This window comes from Chelonia mydas, chromosome 2 (assembly GCF_015237465.2).
Source record: "Chelonia mydas isolate rCheMyd1 chromosome 2, rCheMyd1.pri.v2, whole genome shotgun sequence".
Classification (NCBI taxonomy): Eukaryota; Metazoa; Chordata; order Testudines; family Cheloniidae; genus Chelonia; species Chelonia mydas.
Window position 1 is genome coordinate 37,794,582 of NC_057850.1, and position 26,716 is coordinate 37,821,297.

Genomic DNA, 26,716 nt, shown 5'->3' on the forward strand with positions numbered 1-26,716 from the left:
GTAATGTTATTTGCAGTTCAAAATTTTTTACTACTGGTGGTAGTAGTAGCAACTCTAAGGGAGAAGGATTTGGACATTGGGGGGTGGGGGCAGGAGGGAATGTCCCTTTTTTAATATGAAGTGTTTCATGTGATCTTGGGAATGTACATATGAATGTATTTCAGAGACTAGAAGACCTAGGGAATACAGAGAAGGGTAGTGGCGTAAATACTAAAGGGTGAGGTTGCCAAATTATTAGCTTTTTAAAAAAAAAGGTGGGGGGGGAGGAAAAGACAAACATGAAGTTGGAGTCTGGAGAAAGTTTCTGGGCTTTGAGTAAATGGGGCAGTGCCTTTGCTCCTCTCCTCAAATAAAATTAAAACAGCATAGAATAAGAACTAAATGACTAATCACTCGGGTGATTGCATCACTGCTGTAGCCTGGCCATGCTTTACTCCCAAAGTTGTGGACTTTTAAATAACAAACACATTTGTTTTTCTGTGTTATGGAGATGAATGTAATTTGTATACCCTTTCCAGCTATGATAAAACTGTTCCCAATATGTCAGGAATAAATTAACCCCAAATTCCCTTAGCACTTTCACAGCTATCGGGGGAATATATGTTTTACAGTGCTATTTCCTCCTTTTGCTTTTACATAAGTAGGTTTTTTGTCTGTACTGTAGTTAGCTGAACATGGATATGACAAACACGTAAGATGTTAAATTAAAGTATGGAGATCTTGGTTTTGACCTTTTTTGGGCAAAGATGGTCTGAGTTTTCACCCAAAAGCCTTTAACATGCAGGTGAACTTCCTGGGGGGAGAAAAGCAGCCATTCTGTTGTAGTAAATTTCCCAAATGTTGGAGATGAGGAAATGGAGATCTTCTTCTTACAGAAATACTGTAAAATGAAACAATTGCCTGTAGTTTTAGTGGAGACAGATGGCTGTGGACTTAAGACAGCAAACAAGGAAACTATGTATTATGCAGTTCCAGAGTGACTCAATGTGGTCATTCCAGTTGGGGTAGGTTTTCTCCATATTTTTCTGTCTTTGCACTTGCCTCCCCCCTTTTAGCAGATACCCAAATTAACCTGTCCACCGGCGCATTATCTAGTCCAGTGCTTCTCAAGCTATCTGTGGGGGACCGGCAATTTTTTTTTTTCCAATATGCGCGCAGACCGGCAGCTGATGGCTCGTGGACTGGCAGCGGTCCATGGACCACCACTTTAAGTAGCACTGATCTAGTCCTCAAGAAAAATAACTAACTTAGTGGCTTATCCTCCAGTAAATGCTAATGTTATAATTGGAACTCGGCAGCAAGCTGAAACTGTTGTGCCAACACCCTGTGGTTTCTGCAGCAGATTTAGGTAAATTTTAACTCAGCAACTCAGTTCTAGTTCTAGTTTAATTCAGCAACATCTAGCTCTTTTAGATGTACAGAAGAAAAGCTCTCTGAAAGGGCCCTACAAAAGACAGTATTTGTCTCCATTTTACAGGGGGGAAACTGAGGCACAGGGGTGATGTGACCTGTGCAAGGTCAGCCTCCAAACTGGTAATAAATCTGGGAGAAAACCTCAAGTCTCTTGACTGAATCCAGTGCACTTTCCCCTAGTCTATTAAAACAGATAATGCACCCCATACACTATCCCTTGTGGTGTCTGAGGTGTGTGGGGTTTTTTGTTTTTTTTTTAATACCAAAGACATCTTCGTTTATGGTACCCTTAAATTTTCAATGTTTGGCTAATTTTTGTATTGAAGATACAATAGCTGAATGTGGATGGAGGGGAACCTGGAGATCAATGGCTGGGCAGGGAAAAGTTGGTAATTCTGAGATTCAAGAAGGTGGGCAACAGTTTAGGTGTTGGGCAGTTTGGAGGTAGCTGAATCTTCTGACGCAAGAGGGGATGCCGCTCCTCTTTCCCTCACCCTCCTGGACAGGTGACTGGACATTGTGGGTGAGATCCTGTGCTTAGCCTCCAAGAGGCATAGCACCAACCTCTCCACCCAGGTGGAGCAGGGCTAAGGTAGCTTTAGGCCACTTTTTCACCCACGTGATCCTGGGCCACTGCAGGGGCTGGAGTGACCACTAGTGTTTAGACAGCTCTGTCTAAATTAATGGCAGCCTATTCCTGCCATTCAGTCTTGATTAAAAATTGCCAGTGATGGCGAATTCACCACAGCTCTTGGTAAGTTGCTCCAATGGTTAATTATCCTTTACAGTTTAATAATAATTATTAATAAAAAAGCCTTATTTCCAGTCTGAATTTGTTTAGCTTCAACTTCTATCCATTGGCTTGTGTTATCTTTTTGTCTGCTAGACTGAAGAGCTCTTTATCTGATGCTTGTTCCCCGTGTAGATAATTATAAACTGTAATCAAGTCACCCCTTAACTTTTTCAAGAAGCTGAATCTATTTAGCATAAAGAGAGTCTGACACTATCAGGCATGTTTTGTAATCTTTTAATCATTCTCCTGGTTCTTCTCTGAACCCCCTCCAATTTATCAACATCCTTCTTGAATTGTGAACACCAGAATTAGACATTCTGTTCCAGCAGTAGTCATATCAGTGGGAGGAAAAAATCATCCTTACTCCTACTCAGTATTCTCATTTGTACATCCAAGAAGCACATTAGCCCTTTTGGCCATGGCATTGTACTGGAAGCTGGTGTTCAGCTGATTTTTTCACCATCGCCACCACATCAGAGTTGCTGCTTCCTGGAATGGAGTACCCCATCCTGTAAGTACGGCCTAAATTCTTTGTTCCTGGATGTATGACTCCAAGGCAGGAGCTATCACTAGTGTGGACAAATGCTTTGAGAAGCCACTGCAGACTTGCTGCCGCTGGGCTTAAGAGCCAGTCTGCTGACTCTTCCAGCCAATCAGGCCGCCTACTACAGGCCAGCTGTGCGTGTTAGGTTGCTTGCAGACTGGCTCTGCTGCAAGCCCTGATTCCTTGCACCAAGTGGTCCATATCACTCTGTCCTCTTCTTTACTACCATTGCTACAATCTTTGTGTCACTTGCAAACTTTATCAGTGATGATTTTAATTTCTTCTGGGTCATTAATAAAGATATTAAATAGAATCATAAAATATCAGGGTTGGAAGGGACCTCAGGAGGTCATCTAGTCCAACCCCCTGCTCAAAGCAGGACCAATCCCCAACTAAATCCTCCCAGCCAGGGCTTTGTCAAGCCTGACCTTAAAAACTTCTAAGGAAGGAGATTCCATCACCTCCCTAGGTAACGCATTCCAGTGTTTCACCACCCTCCTAGTGAAAAAGTTTTTCCTAATATCCAACCTAAACCTCCCCCACTGCAACTTGAGACCATTACTCCTTGTTCTGTCATCAGCTACCACTGAGAACAGTCTAGATCCATCCTCTTTGGAACCCCCTTTCAGGTAGTTGAAAGCAGCTATCAAATCCCCCCTCATTCTTCTCTTCCGCAGCCTAAACAATCCCAATTCCCTCAGCCTCTCCTCATAAGTCATGTGTTCCAGTCCCCTAATAATTTTTGTTGCCCTCCGCTGGACGTTTTCCAATTTTTCCACATCCTTCTTGTAGTGTGGCGCCCAAAACTGGACACAGTACTCCAGATGAGGCCTCACCAATGTCGAATAGAGGGGAACAATCACGTCCCCTGATCTGCTGGCAATGCCCCTACTTATACATCCCAAAATGGGGATTGGTCCTGCTTTGAGCAGGGGGTTGGACTAGATGACCTCCTGAGGTCCCTTCCAACCCTGATATTCTATGATTCTATGAAATGCCATTGGCCTTCTTGGCAACAAGGGCACGCTGTTGACTCATATCCAGCTTCTCGTCCACTGTAACCCCTACGTCCTTTTCTGCAGAACTGCTGCCAAGCCATTCAGTCCCTAGTCTGTAGCGATGCATGGGTTTCTTCCATCCTAAGTGCAGGACTCTGCACTTGTCCTTGTTGAACCTCATCAGATTTCTTTTGGCCCAATCTTTTGGCCCAAACCTCATCAGATTTCTTTTGACCCAATAGGTCCCTCTGTATCCTATCCCTACCCTCCAGCGTATCTACCTCTCCTCCCAGTTTAGTGTCATCTGCAAACTTGCTGAGGGTGCAGTCCACGCCATCCTCCAGATCATTTATGAAGATATTGAACAAAATCGGCCCGAGGACCGACCCTTGGGGCACTCCACTTGATACCGGCTGCCAACTAGACATGGAGCCATTGATCACTACCTGTTGATCCCGACAATCTAGCCAGCTTTCTATCTACCTTATAGTCCATTCATCCAGCCCATCCTTCTTTAACTTGCTGGCAAGAATACTGTGGGAGACTGTGTCAAAAGCTTTGCTAAAGTCAAGGAACAACACGTCCACTGCTTTCCCCTCATCCACAGAGCCAGTTATCTCGTCATAGAAGGCAATTAGATTAATCAGGTGTGACTTTCCCTTGGTGAATCCATGCTGACTGTTCCTGATCACTTTCCTCTCCTCTAAGTGCTTCAGAATTGATTCCTTGAGGACCTGCTCCATGATTTTTCCAGGGACTGAGGTGAGGCTGACTGGCCTGTAGTTCCCAGGATCCTCCTCCTTCCCTTTTTTAAAGATGGGCACTACATTTAGCCTTTTTCCAGTCATCCGGGACTTCCCCCGATGGCCATGAGTTTTCAAAGATAATGGCCAATGGCTCTGCAATCACATCCGCCAACTTCTTTAGCACTCTCAGATGCAGCACATCCTGCCCCGTGGACTTGTGCTCATCCAGCTTTTCTAAATAGTCCCGAACCACTTCTTTCTCCACAGAGGGCTGGTCACCTCCCCATGCTGTGCTGCCCAGTGCAGTAGTCTGGGAGCTGACCTTGTTGGTGAAGACCGAGGCAAAAAAAGCATTGAGTACATTATCTTTTTCCACATCCTCTGTCACTAGGTTGCCTCCCTCATTCAGTAAGGGGCCCACACTTTCCTTGACTTTCTTCTTGTTGCTAACATACCTGAAGAAACCCTTCTTGTTACTCTTAACATCTCTTGCTAGCTGCAACTAAATAGCATAGGCTCATTAATTAAATGATACAAGCAAGGTTATCTTTTCCCTTCATGTAAACACATTTGCCACCCCTGGTGCTCCAGCAACTACTCATCACCTTACCCCTTCTCCTGAGGATTCTCCCCCTCTTTTCCAGGGCCCCACTGCATTGTGGGACATTAGACTGAACTACATGGCGGAGTCCAGATCACTCCCATCATTGGCACCCAGAGGGAAACACAAGAGAAAGAAAGGGAAACCATTTGTCCAGTGACAAAATAAAAAAACAAAAAGAAAATGAAGAACCAAAAAAAGGCAAAATAAAACTCTCAAAAACCTACTGAAAATTAAATGAAAATAACTAAAATCTTCTCTCTCTCCTCAAGCACCATCACCCCGTGGAGGCGCGACTCTGCATAATGATGCAGCAGCAGCTTTTGGGGAGGGGCCATTGGTATCGGTAGCATGAGGTTGTCGCGGGGCCCAGTTCTGGACCCTCTCCATGTGAGCACTGATCATGCACTTCAGAACCAATCTAGATGGGCGATGGGCAGAAAAAAATGCAGGGAGATCTGCAGAAATTCACAGGTCTTGCGAAGCTCACGGGGAGTCTTCTGTGTGTGAATGCAGTGCTCACCATGGATCCAAAACAGGACGCCGAGTATCGATGCTTGATTTACACCATTGTAACTTGCTCAGGTGTAATCCCACCGGTTCAAGTTGGAATGATACATTTTCTAATGCAGATTCGGCTTTAGTGCTCAACCACACTGGATGCAACTGGTGGCATCCAAAACATCCACTCTTGTCTACACTGGCAAGTTTTGTCGCCAAAAACTGGCTTTTGGTGACAAAACAGTAAGAGCATACACACTGTAATGTGACTTTTTTCGAACCCCCCCCACCCCCCCCCCGACTTTTGGTGACAAAACACTTCCAGTCTTGCAAGAGACGTTTTTGTCTTTTTTCCCCTCCCTTTATTGTCGAAAAACATGCAGTGTAGACACCACAGGTTTTATTTTTCTCTATTTTATTGACCTCCAGAAAGTATCCCACAATTCCGATGCTGCCGTTCTGGTCAGCGGTTTGAACTCCGCTGCCCTGCAGCCAACCCGCCACTCCCCCTTGCAAGCCCCGGGAATTTTAAATCTCATTTCCTGCTGGCTGGCTTCCCGGAGGAGCTTCCCAGGTAGCTTCCCAGGTGAGCACGGTTGGCTATCGCACCAAATGCGCTCCCGCTTGGACCACCACTGAGTTGTTGGATCTGATAAGCATATGGGGAGAGGAGTTTGTTCAGCCGCAGCTGCGAGTGACCTGGAAGAATCGGGACACATATGGGCAAATTTCTCGAGGCTTGTGCGAAAAGGGCTATGATCGGGACACGCAGCAGTGCAAAGCGAAGATAAAGGAGCAGAGGCTGGCGTACCATAAGGCACGGGAGGTGACCCATCACTCCGGTGATGCACCTAAGATGTGCCACTTCTATAAGGAGCTGAATGCTATCCTCAGTGGTGACCCCACCTCCATCGCCGATAGCCCCGTGGATACTTCGCAGGCAGCAGAAAGAGGGGTAACCCACAGGCTGAAATTCTGGATGAAGATGTCGAGCTAGAAGAGGATGTGGTGCTCCCAGCAGGGTTGCCTGGTGGGGCAGGCAGCCAGAAACTTTTCTCCACTCCAAAAGTGCTCAACAGGGAGCAGGAAGCAGATGAGATGCCGGGTAAGTTGCTGTGGCTTGTGTAGGGAATCGAAAAGTGGGAGGCAGGTAGTGTTTTCTGTGAGCTGGACATTGCCCTGTGTAGCTAATCTGCATGGCCAAGCAGGGTGTCGATAGACATTGAGACCTGCAGGGAATCCTCCAGAGAGAGGCTCTGGAAAGTTTCAAGGAGGTACTTGTTAATCCTCTGCTGCAGATTCCAAGGGATTGCAGCCTTGTTACTTGACCCATTGTAGGAAACTGGACCATGCCATTTAGCAGTCACTGGAGCTGGGACCAAAGCAGCACATGGCTGAGCTGCATATAGACCGGGGTGAAAGCCACAATCATTCAGCAGCTGTGCCCTGGTTTCTCTGGTCACCCGCAGCAGCAAGATGTCAGCCAGCAGGTTGGCCGCCTGTGGAAAAAGTGTGGGATAATTTTAGAATGAATTCCCTGCAAAGCTTCCCTGCAAGCTGTGACCTTTTTGTCTGTACGCATAACCACCTTCCCCCCGCTCCCGACACCCCCCATAATTGGGGTGCTTGTGGAGCTGTGTGCCTGCCTAGAGTCATAGATTCATAGATATTAAGGTCAGAAGGGACCATTATGATCATCTAGTCTGACCTCCTGCACAAGGGCAGGCCACAGAATCTCACCCACCCACTCCTGCGAAAAACCTCTCACCCATGTCTGAGCTATTGAAGTCCTCAAATCGTGGCTTAAAGACTTCAAGGAGCAGAGAATCCTCCAGCAAGTGACCCGTGCCCCATGCTACAGAGGAAGGCGAAAAAGAATCTCAGAGAGAAAGTGATTTCTACTAGCAAAATGCCCTTTTTTACTAAAATGTTTCAATCATTTGCTGGAATGTAACAATCCCTCTTCTGTTCAGTACAGCCCTTGAAGAATACGCCATGCACCCCTGCAGACCGGCTTTGGCAGATAAGAAAAAAAATCCTAGGCGCAACAAAGAAGACATGTTCCGGGAGGTGCTGCAGCGCAATGAGACAGACCAGGGAACGGAAAGAGTGCTGGGAAGCCGAAAGGCAGGAGAGAAAGGAGAGTGCCGCTTTTGCTAGGCAAGCAACAGAGCGGATGATAGAAGTTATGGAGGATCAGACAGAGATGCTCAAGTCTTTGATACAACTGCAGACTGAGCACATCCGTGGTCGACCTCCACTGGAGCACATGCAGATGCACAATTCTTTGCCAACCCCGCTCCCCTCTATGCCCACACATTCCTTTTCACTTCACAGCCCTCCTGAGCCTCCCCATCACTCTACCCTCTCTCACAGCTTGCACAACGATAGCTGGAGCTACACACCGTTGTGAGGCTTTACCCTTTTTAACAATAAATAAAGGCTAAGGTATTTAATGGTATAGCGTTTTTATTCTGAAGCGTATAGCAATCGGTCCTCTCTCGGGAACAGGCTTCTAAAGCATTGTGTTGCATGGATCTTGGGCCCCAAAATTGTACGTGGATGCACCAGGGAAGCAACTCCAAAGCAGACATGTGTTACTGCCCCTCATTGTCCAAGTGGTGCCTCAAAGCCTCTCTGATGTTAATAGCAGCCCTCTGGGCTCCTCTGACAGCCCTAGCATTTGGCTGTTCAACAAAACTTGCCAGTGTAGACAAGCAGTCTGAATCATAATGGCGATAACTTAACATTTCATTGAGATGAATGGGATAGTTCATCCTCTGAGGTGTTTAAGGCTGTCTGTTAGCAGACTCTGAAAGACAACTCTGCCTGGATTTGCATTTGTTTTACGGTGTGGAAGCTTTCTTCTCTAATATGTGGCTAGAAGCTTGAATTATCTTTTTAATTAAATAGCTTATTTTTAGGGCTGTCAAGCGATTAAAAAAATTAATTGTGATTAATTGTGCCATTAAACAATAATAGAATACCATTTATTCAAATATTTTTGGATGCTTTCTACATTTGCAAATATATTTCAGTTACAACATAGAATACAAAGTGTACAATGGTCATGTCATATTTTTTATTATAAATATTTGTACTGTAAAAATAAAAGAAATTGTATTTTTAAATTAACTTAATACAAGTATCGTAGTGCAATCTCTTTATCATGAAAGTTGAACTTACAAATGTAGAATTATGTCCAAAAAATTGTTTTATTTTTGAATGCAGTTAATGTAAAACTTTAGTGCCTACAAGTCCATTCAGTCCTACTTCAACTAATTGCTCAGACAAACAAGTTTGGTTACAATTTGCAGGAGATAATGCTGCCCGCTTCTTGTTTACAATGTCACCTGAAAGTGAGAACAGGTGTTCACATTGCACTGTTGTAGCTGGCGTCACAAGATATTTACGTGCCAGATGCGGTAAAGATTCATATGTCCCTTCATGCTTCAATCACCATTCTAGAGGACATGCGTCCATGCTGAGGACAGGTTCTGCTCGATAATGATCCAAAGCAGTGGAGACTGACGCATGTTCATTTCATCATCTGAGTCAGATGTTACCAGCAGAAGGTTGATTTTCTTTTTTGGTGGTTCGGATTCTTTAGTTTCCGTATCTGAGTGTTGCTCTTTTAAGACTTCTGAAAGCATGCTCCACACCTCGTCCCTCTCAAATTTTGAACGGCACTTCAGATTCTTAAACCTTAGGTCGAGTGCTGTAGTGGTTTTTTAGAAATCTCACATTGGTATCTTCTTTGCATTATGTCAAATCTGCTGTGAATGTGTTCTTAAAATGAACATGTGCTGGATCATCATCTGAGACCTGCTATAACATGAAATATATGGCAGAATGCGGGTAAAACAGAACAGGTGACATACAATACTCCCCCAAGGAGTTCAGACACCAATTTAATTAACACATTATTTTTTTAACAAGCATCATCAGCATGGAAGCATGTCCTCTGGAATGGTGGCCCCAGCATGAAGAGGCATATGAATGTTTAGGATATCTGGCACATGAATACCTTACAACACCAACTACAAAAGTGCCATGCAAATGTCTGTTCTCACTTTCAGGTGACATTGTAAATAAGAAGCAGGCAGCGGTATCTCCCGTAAGTGTAAACAAACTTGTTTGTCTTAGCGATTGGCTGAACAAGAAGTAGGACTGAGTGGACTTGTAGGCTCTAAAGTTTTACGTTTTGTTTTTGAGTGCAGTTTATATAACAAAAAATCTACATTTGTAAGTTACACTTTCATGATAGAGATTGCACTAGTACTTGTATGAGGTGAATTGAAAAATACTGTTTTTGTTTATCACTTTTAGAGTGCAAATATCTGTAATAAAAATAATATAAAGTGAGCACTGTACACTTTGTATTCTGCATTGCAGTAGAAATCAATATATTTGAAAATGTAGAAAAAAAATCCAAAAATATTTAATAAATTTCAATTGGTATTCTATTGTTTAATAGTGTGATTAATCACAGTTATTTTTTTAACCAGGATTAATTTTTTTGAGTTAATCCCGTGAGTTAACTGTGATTAATCGACAGCCCTACTTATTTTTGCTACTCAACTCTGCCAATCTGCATTTATTCTCCAGTTGTGGAATTGCAGTAGGTGCAGGGATCTGGTTATAATACGCATGAATAGAGGGATTGAAATTGAGCACAGGAACATAGGAGTAGTGTGTTTCTGGATTCTTTCTGAATAAGGAAACCCTGCTGAATAGTCTCTCTGTTTTGTCACTCTTTGTTGGTTCACCTCTGCCCTTCACTAAGTCTGGAGCCTCCTTTGCTTTTTACCCACATGAGCATGCCTGGTGTTTTGATCATGCACATTTTCTGCTCTCCAAGTGAACTCTATTGGTGTCCTTAGTCAATGGCTAAGACAGCTTTGGAACCCTGAGCTACTGTTGGTTTTATCCCTATGCCCTAGCATGCTGAGAGCGTCCTGGGTTTTTAATTTATCTTTTTTTGATGTTGATCTCTTCAACAGTTCCTGTTTTAAAAGTATTTTTACTATGACATATTGGCAGTGTTTCAAGATGAAAAATGAGCTTCAGAAGAAAAAATGATATAGGTCTGGAATCTATTATATGTATCTTAAAACTAGGAAGCTCTCCAAAGGGTGAATCTTGCCCTGTACCTGGCTAGCTCTTGTCTGAGCAAGTGCGTTTCAAGCAGACCCAGTGAAGGAATGAAGTATGTAGGAATGTTTGCTGGCTGCTCACATACTTTCGTTTGTCCAGTTACTTGCGTAAATTAAATGGCTGCAGTGTGAGCTTCCTTAAAATTGCATAAGCAAGTACGTCAGTGCAAGCATGTCCTTTAGGGATCCAGTCTATGCTGTGGAAAGCCACCATATTGTGGTACCCAAGTATAACACCCTAGATCTCAATGTGCTTAAAACCCAGTTTAATTCCGTGGTGTAGATAATACTGAATAGTGTTTTATCCACACTCCATGATCTGAACCGCACCAGGTGTTCAGCATTGCTTGGGAGTCTGGTTCAGTTCTGCCTACACTAAAGGACCACGCTGTGTTTTAATCAAGTCAGGCGCTCCTGTTTTGTAACTGGGTCATACAGTGTGGTTGTATTGCCAATACGTAGCCAGTTGATTTTGACTACGCTTGTGATTGGATATTAAAAATGTTCGAGACCAAATATCCACTCTCAACCAATTGTCTAAATTCAGAATAATACAGTACAAAAAGGAGACACATACCCTCCTTCCAGGAAGCAATTCTTATCTCACAGCATGTTCACCGTACATAATAGGTGTGCTTTGGAAATATGCAGTTAAACTAGTTATATTTATAGTGTGGTTTTAGAAGTTACAAAACTCTCTATTTCTCACTAAAATCCAACCCACCAGTTTGTAACAGTTCCTTAACTTGCCATTTTGTTCTGTACTTTTTTTATCTCTGTTTTGGATATTACATTTCAAACCAGTTGCCCGTGAAGGTCCCTGAACTAGGACAGAGAACAAATGTATCTTGACTTTTGACAGATTTCATATCAGCTAGAGCCAAAGCTGACTTCAGCTTTGCAAAGTGTTAGGGATATTTAGCAAAGGGGAACAGAATTTTGGGGAGAGCTTAATACATTCAATTAACATAACCTCACAAAACGTATATATTATGTTACTACCATAGACATTATACCCATTAATGTAGCGTATACTGTGCCTACCATATATGTGTAGGCTAACAGTTTGCTTTACACAGTGTAGGCAGGATATTAAACTGCCCATGTTGGTGTTGGAACTTGGGGTCCTGCCACACCTCCTGGCTTGAGGTGGTTTCTGTCATATACATTCTTTACGGTTTGGGTCAATGGCTCTCAGCAACCCCACTATACAAATTGTTCTAGCACCCCTGCCCGTAGTCCTATTTAACAGGTCCTTATACATCCTCCTCGTTCGGATAAGTGACCTCATAGTTCTTTTCTCAGGCAGATTTGGGCTGTATTTTCATGGGTTTTCTTTATTGTATACCTCAGCTCGCATATTATCATATATATAAAATTTACATATATGTTTACAGTTGTATAGTCTGAGCAGTACTGTATTGCCTATTTCTTTGGTGCTACATTTATCTCCATTAGAAAAGATTAAATCCAAATCAACCCCTGTGCTATTGGTCACAGTGGCAAACTATGTAAAACAAAGCAGGAAGGCTGAAAGGATATGGCTACACTAGAGAGCTTTCGGCAGCGTAGCTGCACCGATGCAGAGCGCTCGCCCGCCGACTTAATCAATCTACCCCCAACAAATGGCGGCAGCCATGTCTTCAGGAGAAGCTTTTCCGCCGACATAGCGCTGTCCATACCAGCACGTAGGTCGGTGTAACTTGTCGGTTTGGGATGGCTAATTCACACCCCAGACGACGTAACTCATGTCGACTTAAGCTGTAGTGTAGCCTTAGCCAGAACTTGCTGTCTGCCCTTCTCCATGATCAGTTGAAGACCCCAAACTGCAGAGAGGTGCTGCAACCTTGGAGGAAGCCTTCCTATTCTTGGCAAGATCACACTGGAAATAGTGTCAGCTCAGAAGGAAAATGAACTGTAACACTAAATCCCTGGAATTTCCCAGGGAAAGGATAATTCTTCTAAACACACAGGGCCTGTCTTGGGTTTTGGCTTTATAGTACAAGAGTGAGAATCCATCAATACAGTACTTTCCTTTCCCTCCTACAGACCCCTCAGGCCGTGTCAACACTGTGGGGGTTGTAATGGCACAACTATAGTGCTGCATGCATGTCGCTGTAGCACTGCAGTGTAGACGCTTCCTACAGTGACAGAAGGGGTTTTGCTGTCTCTGTGTAAGAAATCCACCTTGCTAAGCAGCAGTAGCTGGGTTGATAGAAGAATTCTTCTGCCCACTGAGTTGCGTCTATGCTGGGGGCTTGGTTGGCTTAATTGTGGTGCTGAAGATGTGAATTTTTCACACCTCTGAGCGATGTAGCTGGGTCAATCTAAATTTAAAGTGTAGACTAGGCCTCCATCATGCTCTAGTGTCTCTCCCCGTAATCCAGTTAATTTCTCTAAAGTAAACTGGGAAGCGGAGCACCAGCACCTTCAGTAGGGCTCTAATAAGGAGGGCAGCAATAAAACACATTCATATTTCACTTTAACAGGATACATTTAAGATCCAGACACAGAGAGCCTCTCTGGATGTTTACCTGGCTGATGGAAGGAATGTTAGGCTTGATATCCAGACATCGGACACTGCTGAAAGAGTACTAGAGGTAATGGGTTTCTAAATGGAATACTGCTGAAACTTGTAAATTTAAGGAAAAGTGTGTGAAGAGTTGAGATGCTTTCCCTGATATTTTAGCAGGACATTGGCAAAAATGCCTATTTGAGGGAATATGTGAAAAAAACGTACACTTGGCATTGTTTACTAATTCTGTAGATAAGTTTCTTAAAGTTTTTATATTAATCAGCTTTTTTTTTTTTCTCTGCCCCTAACCTCACCCACTCAACATCCCTGCAGCTCTTTTCATCTCCAAAGGCAGCTGTTTTGGCCCTGTGGACAGGAGGCCATCTAAGACGATTAGAGAATTGGTGTTTTGTTTTTTAAAAAGCTTGTTTTAATATAGTTCAGGCAAAATCTGGATAAACATTGTGTTGCCAGCCAGTGTTTTACATTTGGCTTAAATATAGTTTAAGACTGTTGGTGTGCTAACACACCTATTGTTACTATCCTAGCACATAGGAGCTCTAGTTATGGATTTGGACCCCATTGTGCTTGGCGCTGTACAGACACGGAACAAAAGGAACAGAGGTTCCTGCCTCTCCAGTAGGAGTCTACAATCTACGTATCTCGCTGACTGATGCCCAATCTTTTTTTTCCTGGTGCTCCCTCTTTCTATCCGTCTTGTATCTACCTGTTGTGTATAGTAAGTATGTAGACCTTTTAGGATAACGAGTGTCTCTTTTTGTTCAGTGCCTAGCACAATGGGGCTGAGGTGTCTAGATTTTGCTACCATACCACGAGTAAATAGTTACAAGTTTGGTCTTGCACACGCTAGCAGCCAAAATTTGTTTAAACAGAGAGAGTCTGAACTGGGTTGTAACATCTTTTTTTTTAATTCAAAGATGACAATAGGCTTGCTATAGATAGGGTGGCTTGAGTTGCTGGCCTGTAATCTTTTTTTCTTTTCTTGGTAACAGAAGCCAAACTACTGCCATCTGCCTGATTTCTATTTTCTCATCCCCTTCACATTGTGAGCTTCATCCTCCAACATTCTCTAGCCAGAGATGGAGAGTGTGTAACAATATGGATGGTACTTCCCCAGTAGCCACTGTCGCTGCTGCAGGGGACACAGAGAGCCAGATTGCGTGAGGTTGGTGAGCAGTTGTACACCAGTACTCCCATTGACCTCAGTGGGATTATTTGTGCACATAACTGCTCACCATCCTGAGCAAAGAATTCATGCAGTCTGGCCTTCAGGTGCTACTCTGTCTAATGAAGTCTCTCCACCATCTTCGCCACACATATTATCATTGCCTCTAATATCCCTGTTCATCATGGGTCCAAGAATTGAGAGCACGAAATCTCTTCTCCAAGCAAAGTCCCTGATATAGCACAGAGAACTGCCCAAATACTGGCCAGATCATGTTTCTTAGGTAAAGCACTCTGCAGCTGAGCAGCTGCTTTGCCTTGTGTAAAGATTTCTCTCACTTTAGTTTCTTTTCATTAACAGCTAGTTTGGCCCAGTGGTTCAGCCTGGCCACACAACATCATTCTAGCAGTTCTGTATCATGTGAGTGAAATGAATTCCACACGGCCTCCTACAATGATTTCCCCTACCCCTTTGAACAGCATCGTGTTCAAGTTTGTTAAGCCTCTTTCTACCTTTGGAGCTTTTCACTGCTTAGTTGCCAAAAAAAAAAAAAAAAAGGCGAACAAGAAAATCAGTTAATCCAAAAAACACATACCCTTCAGATTTATATCAGCATGACGGTAGCTTCCTGCTTTGTCACTGGCATCTTCAATCCCATCTCTCCATAAAAATATCTTGCTATCTAAGCACTCGTGCGTATTGTTCTGATGCCCTTGTCTGTCCTGTTTAAGGGCCAGATCCTCTTCAGGCTGGTGCCACTCTTTCTGCAATAGTACTTTGGGTACACTTCACAATAAAGTGCCATGTACACTTATGTCACTATAGGCAAACAGCAATGATTCTGATAATTCATTGACACTGTAAATGCTGCCTGTTCTTTGGTTCCCTTTAGTGTGAGATAGGCTTAGGGGCATGTGTGAGCTTTCCTCATTATATATTTGTCTCACCACATTCTCCCAGTAGCTTCCCAATTACTAGTATACAGTCCACAGGGGTTTGGAGTAATGTATACTGGGGTATACCTTGATCCAAGAATTAGAAAATTGAGCTCAATACTGACTGAGGGTTTCACATTGGGTATCTCTGAGAAGTGTGTTGAATAGAAGCAGGTGCTTCATTTGGATCAATGTGAGATGCTGTACTAAGTGATGAGTTTCTGACACTCTGTAGTGCCGCCTTGCAATTTCAGGTAGCAAGTTAATGGGATTTTGGTTCAAGAACATATAGGGTGAAAGTTAGTCCTGGTCAGGGTCTTTTTTGCCTGGCCCTCTAAACATTTATTCTAGTGCTCTAAATTAAGGTTGGGGGAAAGTGATTTTATGCTCCAGCTATCTCTCAACTGGAAGTGTTTGCGGAATTGGTACCTTCTAAAGGCACTCTGAAAACTTGTACTTCCACCTTGTGTTCAGACCAAACAAGTCCTGCTTCTCCCACTGTGTTTCTTATGCCAACTCACACACCCAGCAACTGGACTATGGAGAAATCATTTTCCTGGTGAAAGCTTTTCCATGTCCTTGCCTCTCCACAGTTGCATCTCAGTGACTTCCTGATCAAATGGGCTGCTCATAAGTAAAAGGGACACCTTTTTTTACTCTTTTCCCTGTGAGCCCAGGAGGTTCTGTGGTACCCATCGAGTGTGGGAATGGTGGGGTAGGCTTTGGCAGCTTTAAGTTAAGCTCTGATTTCCAATGCCTGAAGCAGAAAATAGGCAGAGTGGAGTGTTTTCAGCTCCTCTTCCATCCTACACTTTCCATTCCTCTCCCTGCCCCACCCCTTCCTCGTCACATGTCCTGCACTTGAGATTGGGGGGCAGGGCTGGCACAGGGCTGTTCCTACATTCTTTGCCAGTGGAGTTGGGGGCCATTCCCCCTTTAAGGCCCCTTTATGCCACCCAAATGATGTAAAGGGGCCATAGCAAAACAGAATCTACTTCTGAGAGTCAAGCTGGGTAGGTCTTTCTTTCTCATGCATTGTCATTAGCAAGACTGTGGAGGGTTGAAATTTAGGTCTTAACAGCTGCTTCTGCCTAGAGGGATAAAGGAACAGTTTAAAAAAAAAAACAATTTTGAAGCTGCATTAATTGCCAGTGACCAGACCTCGTATAAATTCATGTTCGGATGTATAGGTGACTTCCTTTTTCATTCTTTGTTTTTAAGGTTGTCTCATACAAGATGGGGCTGTCAAGAGAATTAATAGGATATTTTAGCTTATTTTTTATTCAAGATCACAGCAATGGAGTTCTCTCTGGTAAGCCATGTGCAGTCACATAACGCACCCTTGGGTGGGTCATTGCCAGTGGGGATCGGACCTCTGGATCTAAAAGCATGAATCTATGATGCTTGAGCTAAAAGACCCATTTCTGTTAGCTCAAAGGCTAGAAGTTCATCAATCTCTATATGTAGCCCAGCAATCATGAGGGGCACAGAGGATCACAGGTGGGTTGGGGTTATCTATAGCATAGTGGACTTTGCCTATAAGCACAGTTTGGATTGCATTTAATTTACAAGGCATATAGTAACTTGGTAACTATTGTGTGGGTTGTTTTGGTAAATATTGAGCGAGGTTGGCTTTATTTCAGGCTTCTCTGCATATGGTTATACTTTGAAGTAAAAACTGTTTATATAATCTCCAACTCAGATCTGAACAGTTGGAAGATTTCCCCCTCTATCCCCTTTATAAAATGAAGTCCCTAATTTGCTTTCGTTTATGCCCTCATATTCCACTCTTTCACTTTTTAATTGATAAACATAGAAAGGTCATAACAGTGATGGAACTAGATGTGCCCTAAATCTAGGGTGTGATTCTCTGTGCTCACAAAATGTAGAAGTCTCTTGGAGTACTGTGTTTTTTTTTGTCCAATATGGGTTGGTGATACATATATGCCTTCTACCCCTCCCTCCATTTGGGCAGCTGTAATCTAGTGGACTGAACCCAGGACTGGGACTCAAATCTGGGTTGAAATCTTGGCCTCATTGAAGTAAGTGGTGAAACTCTTTTTGACTTCAGTGGGGTCAGGATTTCACCCTTGAATTTGATACCTGACTCTGTTAGTGATTCTGTGTGGCCTTGGACAAGTCACTTAATCTCTCTCTGCCTCAGTTTTCCAGACTGCAAAATAGTGATGATGATACTCTCCTGAAAGTATTTTCAGGTCCATAGACAAAAAAAGTGCTGTAGAAGTACCTTTTACAGTGATCTAGATTTTATTTTATTTTTTAAAAATATATGTAAAATTAAGGCTGAATGATTTCTGGGTGTTAGGGTCATGACAGGTGTTCAATCCCTTGATGAGTTTGTAGTGCAACTATCGCTGCTAAGATTCACTACATATGGTTATTTTATTTATCATTTCTCTGTCTTAACTAGGTCTTGCTTTTATGGATGTGGAAGGATGAATGTGTTGCTGAATGTGGAATCCCCAGCTTTTACTACATGAGTAGTAGCTGAAAGTCTGTGCTATTGCATGTGTGGCAGTTGGGCCAAGTAACCGATCTGTGCATTCTCCCTCAGACAACCAATGAAATTGTTGCATGCAAATTAGCTGTAGAGTTAGGGTGGTGATTTGTCTAATTACCTCTGATATTACAATGGTCTAGGACTCTTGGCACAATATGAGGTCCCTGGAATAGATGATGTTTTATAGTCATATTCAAAATTACTAAATATAAAAATATTTGTTGTGTATATATTTGTTATGGTGATAGAAATCCCTCGTCCCCAGCCCAGAGCCTGCACCCCCAGCCGGAGCCCTCACTCCCCCCATGCCTCAACCTCCTGCCCCAGCCCTGATCACCCTCCCGCCCTCTGAATCCCTCAGTCCCAGTCTAGAACACACTCCTGCACCCCAAAACCCTCATCCCCCAGCTGGGAGCCCTAACCCCCCCACCACATTCCCTACCGTCCATGCCCCAGCCCAGAGCTCCCTCCCGCACCTTGAACTCCTCGTTTCTGGCCCCACCATGGAGTCTGCACCCTCAGCCAGAGCCCTCACCTGCTCCCGCACCCCAACCCCAATTTTGGGAGCATTCATGGCCCGGTGTACAATTTCCATAGCCACATGTGGCCCTCTGGCCAAAAAGTTTTCCCAACCCTGGCCTGGAGTGTTCAGAATATGTGCTGATGCAGGAGGAGGCTGTTTGTAGCTGGGCTCTGAGGAGATCTCTGTCTGCAAGAAACTCCTAAAGCAAAAGATTTTGTATTCCTAGAATAAACAATGTTTATACTGAAAAGCAGAGTCTTGCGATTAAGGGTGTAACAATGGCATGGAGACACGCCTTACTGTTTCACTAGTGTAATTCATAAAGTCCAAGTGGCTGAGAACTTAAAAATAGGACAGTAACAGACCACACATACCAACCTGTTGACATTCTGAACAAAAATTGCTCTCAGCCAGGCTTGTAGTTGTTTCCATTGCTTCACACTGACTCAGCAGAAGTTCTAGGCTTCAGTGTGAGACACAGCCAGAGGCAATCCTGGAATCTTACACTTAACTATAAAACACATCTAGGTAAGATGTGTTTTGTAGTTATTTATTTATATCCTATTTGCCATATTCAGAAATGAACTTATCTCTAAATTGTGTTGTAGTATAAAAATACATAGCATATTGGAATACATTTTCCACATATTGCAATTTTATTTACTTTAAAACTTTATAAAAATGGACATATTGAGTTCTCCAAGTACGTGTACAAACTGCTTACATATATATACACACACACACACACGTACGTCAATCAGTGGTGGACGATAAAACCTGCTAAGCTGCAGCATAACCCCCAGAGTCAAACCACCTTAAAGAAACGCCTAAATACTCGCATGCTTAAAGTTACACATGTTTAATTACGTTGCTGAATTGGGGACTAAGCACAGGAGTAAGCACTTGCAGGATCAGGCCCTTAATTTTATGTTTGGAAAACTTATTATTGAAAGCAGTCACCTCTAAGGTGACTTGTATTCCTTATTGCACCTTAGTCATAGTGTGTTTGTCTTCTGTTTCATTCAAGCAATGAATAACTTAAAGAGCCACAACCCTATTAGTGTATATCCAAATCACAAAACATTTCTTTTGCCTCCCATATTTGCAGCTGCCCCTAAGAGCTCAGCGTTATTTGAGATCACTAACTTAAATCTCCTTTCCTGGATTTCTCAGTTTAGTGCTCCTTACTTGCGCTCCTTGCATTAATATAAAATAGAATAAGGAGACACTAATATATTGCTCCTTAAAGATTAGATAAAGGGGTTGGGGTGGGGAGTGTCTAAACAACATGACTGTCACCAACCATTTTTTATAAGTTGTTTTTGTGATGTCCTCTTTCTTTTATATAACATGTGTTGAATTGGAGCACTTACTGAAATACTAAAATAGCTGTTCTGCTGCTTCAGTGGGGTTTCAACCAATCAGGCTTATTTGTCTCTTCTTCTTTTTTTTTCCCCACCCACCCTGCCCCCAGTGGTGAAAAAAGTGGCAGAATTTGAACTTCCCTACGTGAGTCTTCAGAGTATGAAAGAGTCAGACTGTACAATTGGGATCAGAAAATGGTGAGCTGGAAGCTGAAGAGAAATTTGGAAGATGCATTAAAATTATAAATGTACTAGAGAAGAGAATCCCCACAACTTAAATTCTGTGTGTTTGGCCTGAAAGCCTAACATATAAAGCTGATTTTTTTTTTTTTAAAAAAGGAACATAATGGTTCCTAACTGCTGGTCTCTGGGCCGCTCAGTGTAATTTTGGAACTGAGCAGTGTATATGGTCCTGTAACAGTTGTTGATGGAATGTTCACTACTGCGATCAGCCAATTACTCTTGGACATAGATTCAGGTGTGTTCTGTGGTTTGTTGGGTGTTTTTTTTGCCAAAGCCACCAATAAAGGAAACCTTTTATACTTATTTTCTTTGCTTTAGTTAATGTTTGTTTGTTTTTGTTTTGTTTTATATGAGGCATTGTATCTTCTAAAAGAAAAATAGGGGGGGCGGGGGTTCTGAGCTGCAAGTTGCAGTATGTGCAGGAGATAGGGGGGTTGTTTTTGGAGATTTTCTTTAAAGATCTCATTGATAAATATTAGATCACAAAATTCCTGAATTATAGCAGTGCCATTATGCTTAAGTGTCTGTCACTGAGCTATATAAAAATACTTTCAGACACTTGTAACTTGTCAATTTTAAATGTAACTGGACTGAAGCTTGGCATACCTAAGCCCTTCTGTTAAGTTCTCCAGTTTATAAGGGCTTACCTACGTGAGGAAATTTAGTAGCAGAACTATACCAGCAGGGCCGTCCTTACCCATATGCAAACTATGCAGCTGCGTAGGGCACCAGGATATTTGGGGCACCAAATTTCCTGGTGCCCTGTGCAGCTGTGTGCCGCTCCAGCCCCTGTTCCACCTCTTCCCACCCCGCCCCAGCCCTGCGTCTTTCCACCCCTGCTCTACCCCAGCCCCAGCCCCACCCCCACCCCCACTCCCTTGAGGAATGCAGCAGGGCTGGGCCTGCACTCACCGGCGGCAGGAAGTGCAGTGACCTGGCCCCAGCTGCACCGGCGGCGAGTGCTGGGGGGTGGTTTCCCCCCAAGCCAGCCCCCCCCCGTGGAGGCCTGACCCCCTCCTCCCCCGCAGAGCCCTGGGGCCGGCCAGCCCCCCCGCTCCCCTCCCGTCCCCTGCAGAGGCTGCCTCCCCGCCATGTGGGGGGGAGGCTGCATGGGGCCCCAGAATTGCTAGGGACGGCCCTGTATACCAGTACAGTTATACTGCTATAACTTCCTGTGTGGACACTTTTATTCCAGTCTGAGTGCCTTTTTGTGGTTTAGCATATGTGTATTTGGAAGTAGCGTAAACTAAATCACAAAAAGGCACTCAGACTGGAATAAGTGTGTCCACACAGGAAGTTATAGCAGTATAACTGTACTGGTATAGTTCTGCCACTAAACTTCCCCATGTAGGTAAGCCCTAGGTTTTAGACACATGCAAGAGAAATATTTAATGGAGTTGTTTAACACTTGGATTCTAAATCATTGTTTTCCATATTACTGTGATAATAGCAGATGAGCAATTTAATTTATTTCATACTGCAGTCTATTTGCTACAATGCTGTAAAGAGTAATTTTTTTACATACTTGACAGATGTGTAATTTCAAAGGTGTGACGTATTGCTTTCTTTTATTACTTTGTGAGTAGTGGGATCTTTCTGTGTCTATTACTGTTCAGTTGTACTCCCAAGTGCATATTTATTGCTGAATGGAAATGCTAATTGTTGTGCTTAGAAATGTAACTTTTAATATTTTTGCATTTGTCAGGTATATGGATCCCTCTCTTGATAACATGTTAATGGACTGTAGAGCTTCAGTGAACTTACTCTATATGCAGGTAACAAAAGAAGAAAACTCCTGATACTTCTAAAAGCTAATTCCCAAAATGTGTCTTCCATTCTAATAATGTACGCACTATGTTTTAAATAGTGCAAGTTATCTGAATATTAAGTATGGACAGGTACTTCTATCTTGTATTTTTCTTTTTTTTATGATTTAAAAACAAAAGAAATAACTATGGATGAACTTGTTCTATGAAAATTTTTCGTGTACAAATAACACTGTCTAGTTTGCAAATTCTGTTTAGTGTAAGTAATTATTCCATGCGTAAAGGGGATGTATTTAGACCCTGGTCCGTTTGCTTCTCATGACAATATACGTCAGTGCTATTGTGTGCTAGTGCTTTAAGGCTGAGATTACACTTCCATACTGAATACTACCACTACGTACCGTTTTCTCAAAAAAAAAAAAATTATCAATTAAGGATTAAAATGTCTCCTGGTAGTTATTTTGGAAGATTTCATAAAACTCCACTAGGCTTCTTCTGTTTTATCTGAAGGTAGAAAAAAATAAATATCCATAATAACTTTTACACTCCTCCTTTCTCTATTGAGAACTCAACTCAAAAGGCTTCAAACCTGGCACGTGCATCGTCTTAAGCAATCTCTGTTAGCAAATTTCATGGTTGTAATTCACCCTCTGCGCAGCTTCACCCGTGATAGTATTGGTGGAGACTGTAGTGTAGACAGGGCTCCAGTGTCCTTACCACTATATTGTGCTGGGAGGTCCTTCAGTGTCATGATTAATTACCATTTTTGCTTGCTCATTTTATTTTTAAAATTGGTAGTTGTGACCCCTCATTCCACGAGTTGTTACATTTCCTCTGTGTACTGGAACCATGTTCTGCACAAGTAAACCAGCAGGTTGACAGAGTAACGATAGATACCGCTTTTCATAGCCAGAGGTCAGGGGCTTGCAGGTATGTTGGGCAACGCTGAATTGGAAACCATTTTGGTGCAGGGACTGAGGGTTGAATAGACTAAAAGTTGTGTGCAGCTGTCCAAAATTCTGAGCACGTTTTAAAAGATGTTGGGATATCTTCCCCACACGCACAGTAAAGGGCAGATGGAAATACTCTCTCTCCCCCACCCCTTTCTTTTTTTAGTTAAAATTTACTAACTTTTCTAAATAAGGCACTACAGGAAATTGAAAAGAATTGGGTCAAACCCACAGATGGACAGTTGCAGAAACTGGAATTGCTACAAAAAGCAGCAAACAAAATGAAGGTAAAGTGCTCTTTTAAAATGATATAAATCTGTTGAAAGAATATATTTCAGGATGAAGACCCTTGAGGCTGCAGCCCCCACATATATTTAATTTGGTTTTTCTCTGAAAAGTGACTCTGTAAAAATGGCATCATAACGTTCTGTATTTATCCCTTCTCTCTCTCTCTCCCTGTGTGACTTTCAGACCCATTTTACAGATAAACTGAGCTACAGAGACACCAGATGACTAGAGCTGGGTGAATAATGGATTTTTTTGGTTCACTGCAATTCCAAAAAATTGAAGAAAATTCTTTGGGTTAAACATTTAATTCACTCCAAAACAAAATGTTTCAATTATGAGCATTATTAAACACTATTAATGTTTAATAAAAGTGAAGGAAATTTCTAAACAAAGTTTTTCTGAAGCAAAAAAAATGAGTTTAATTTAAAAAATGTCAGAATAAAACATTTCCATTGTTTCAGATGGGGAGGGGGTTTGACTGAAACAATTTGGTGAATTTTACACCAATTCACAAGATGGCTTGATGTTGCCGAATCTGCATTTTTAGCGAAAAAAAAAAATTCAGATGGAAAAACTTTTCCAGGTCTATAGGTGACTTAAAGGCCACAGTGACTTGGTAGAGCTGGGATTAGAAATCGCGTCTTGGTTCCTTGTGCCTTGCTGAGTTACTAGATCACAACTGCCTCTGTACAGAAGATCATGTAGAACACTATTTTTCATCACTTTCTGATTCTGTGTTTCTGGTGCAGTTTCTAGAGCTGGTTCAGGAAGTGCAGCACTATGGATACATACAGCTTGATCCCTGCACCTGTGACTATCCAGAAGTAGGCTGTTCTGCTGCTGTTCATATAGGAAATAATGAGATCAGCTGCTGCATAAAGTTACCTAGTAACCAGACCAAAGAAGTCAGCTTCAAGATCAACAGGGTGAGGTGCTGGCAGGTCACTTTTCTGGTAAGTACCTTGTTGACATTGCACCTCTCCAAATATTTCAACACATTTAATTCCAAATGACTTTTTTCCTATGTGAGATTAAGGCTGTCAGGGAGCTGGTCAGAGCTCCCTAATTCTCAGATACCTTGCCCCGGCGTACGTACCTTCAGCTCTCTTCCTTTAAGCGAGAAGGTGGAGTGGAACAGCGGAACTGGCAGGAGGTAGCAGAGCCACCTGAGTCAACTTTATGTTCCTGGAGATTTCACCCTTCGCAGGGGGACTCTTCCAGTACAGATCTCCATCTGCTTCAAATTCACTTTTGCCCTGTAAGCCACACAAACTGAACCTGGCTGACTGGAGAGTCCAGCCCTGATTCTGAGTTAATACCTCTTTGTGGTAGTTTCTTCTCTTCCTCTTCAGGGCGCTATTACACAGCCAAAAGACCAAGGACATGAGCAGACCCTAGAGCTCAGGTTTGAGTACAATGATTCGGACTCATGGAGATGGATCGTCTTTTACACAAAACAGGTTAGCATCAGGGCAGTAAAGAAAAAGGCCTTTGGTGAAATGTAGGCTGCTAGCCAATGGAGCTGGAATTTACTCTTCAGTGCTTGTGTGGCTCCTATAACTGGACAACTGCTGTGTCTCTGCCCGTTCAGTGTAACGACAGACTTACATGGGAGCTCAAATACTTCTCCCCAGAGAGAGGGTTGAGGTTGGCAAGAGAAATTGCCCTGCACTGGGCTGCAAGCCTGGCATGGTATGCAGAGGTGTTAGTCTTCTTTTTTTATTTACTAGCCCAGTGGATAGTCACAAATTTTAATGTGGTGGAAACGCTTAATGATTAGACCCTATCTTCCACGTGGTAGATGATGCACATGAATATTCCACTGAAGACCATGTTAAATACAAAATAGGTACATGGTAGATATAAATCCACACCAGCATATTGTAAATCATAACAATTTTTAAAAATTCCTTTTTCCACAGTACTTCAATAGTGTCCCACCCCACCCATCAGGTCTCTGGTTCAAAGAAAAAGGTGTTCAGAAAGAGAAGTAGCCAATATACAGTTATGCACTGCAGGTGCAAAACTCAGAGCTGGATATGAAAGAACCCAGATTTGGGGGGGGGGGCGGTGTTGAATCTGGGGGTCTTGGTACGGCCCATCCCTAGTAATTGGCTTTAAAAAAAAAAAAAAAAAGGGGGGGGGGGACAAAGGGAATGTGGTGTGTTCTTCTTTCTCCTCCTCTCTCCTCCCTTTCCTTCCCCCCCCACCCCAAACCTGCCAAAATTAATAGCAGATAAGAACTTACAAGTGAAATCAGAATGCTTAATTTTTCACGCATTATTTCTGCATTCCAATATGACTCTGTATTGTCCACCCACTTATGTAGCAGCTCATTATTTTGCTGCTACTCAGAGTTTTAAAAGAACATGAATCACCCCCATATTCACAAGCAAAGAGGCTTACCACTTTGGTCGCTGTTATGGGAAGAGAGCAGCCAAACTGAAATTCCCTCATTGTTAATTTTCCTCCTGAATTTGTTAACTAGAGCTGCCCCTAGGCTCCTGTAAGTAGGAAAACTGCATCCCTTTCTTCAAAAGTGAGAAGAAGAAAATATAGCCTGAAAAGGTGCTGGGAGGACCCCAGGGCTTGATCTAAAGCCCACTGAAGTCAATGGAAAGACTGCCATAGACTTTGATGGGCTTAGCATCTGGCCCCAATAGAACTGGTGGTGCTGCCATGCCCACTGCTTTAAGTTCACACTACCACTGTAACCATGCCGTGCGCAATGGCGGTGAGACTGGCTCCACGCAATTGCAACACACTGTCAACATTTGCATTGTTGCAACAACTTTTGCACGTAGACACAAGGGAATCTGAAGGTGCTGAGCACTTGCCGCTCCCATTTATTTCCATTGAAGTTTTGAGTTCTCAGCACTTCTGAAACTCGAGTCTAAGGTGTGTTAGAAGTATGGCCGATACTTAATTTGGTATTGTCATTACCAGTGCAATTTGCCTAAACCAGCCTTTAATGTAGTTCAGCTGCCTTAGCGGCACAAAATGGGAGTAATTATAAGAGAATAACTTGCGGTACAGAACCCACAATAAAGATACCGACCCTACATTTTCTAAGTGGTGGTGTCCGGGTTTAGTCACAGTGAGATTGGATTACAACTAATTCGATGATCATAAATGTTTTAAACACATGGTAAAATTAACCAGATTAGGTAAGTAATAGTTCAGTAGTTACCAGGAAAAGTGGAAGGGGAAATAAGGTTGAGTAAATCTTTAACAAAAGAAACTAGAATATATTCTGTTTATCTATGTAGGCATTTCTACTGAGTAGCTGCTTAAAAAAGATAATATCAGAACAGCTGATGAAGGCAACCAAAGGAGACAAAGAAATGGTGAGCAAAGCTATCTATCTGCATCTCTTGGTTCCCAAATATATGGCAGCTGGCCAGTGACTCTCATGTGTCTATGCTAGGGAATTTTTATGGGAATGAAATTCCCATTGCTGCTACTATCAATTCAGCTGCATCAGTGGCATCCACAGTGTAGAAAAGGCTCTTGCAGTTTCCAGTATTTTTACTGTAGATGGAATTGACAAGGTGGTGGAAATGTCACAAAAAATATTGTAAAAAGAAAAGGAGGACTTGTGGCACCTTAGAGACTAACCAATTTATTTGAGCATCAGCTTTCGTGAGCCACGGCTCACTTCATCCGATGAAGT

General features: G+C 42.8%; 1 protein-coding gene across 3 annotated transcripts in view; it reads left to right on the plus strand.

Moving 5' to 3' along the window:
• Positions 1–26,716, plus strand: part of SNX31 (sorting nexin 31) — a 62,887-nt gene that overhangs the window by 32,319 nt on the left and 3,852 nt on the right. For 2 of the 3 annotated variants that reach the window (XM_037892190.2, XM_037892191.2), the window contains exons 5-12: positions 13,242–13,352; positions 16,610–16,700; positions 19,907–19,994; positions 21,745–21,814; positions 22,950–23,042; positions 23,793–23,996; positions 24,396–24,503; positions 26,313–26,390. In XM_037892190.2, coding sequence (XP_037748118.2) covers positions 13,242–13,352; positions 16,610–16,700; positions 19,907–19,994; positions 21,745–21,814; positions 22,950–23,042; positions 23,793–23,996; positions 24,396–24,503; positions 26,313–26,390 — 843 coding nt within the window. Of the gene's footprint in view, positions 1–13,241; positions 13,353–16,609; positions 16,701–19,906; positions 19,995–21,744; positions 21,815–22,949; positions 23,043–23,792; positions 23,997–24,375; positions 24,504–26,312; positions 26,391–26,716 lie in introns of those variants that run through there. The other variant, XR_006288410.1, reaches the window with a different exon arrangement.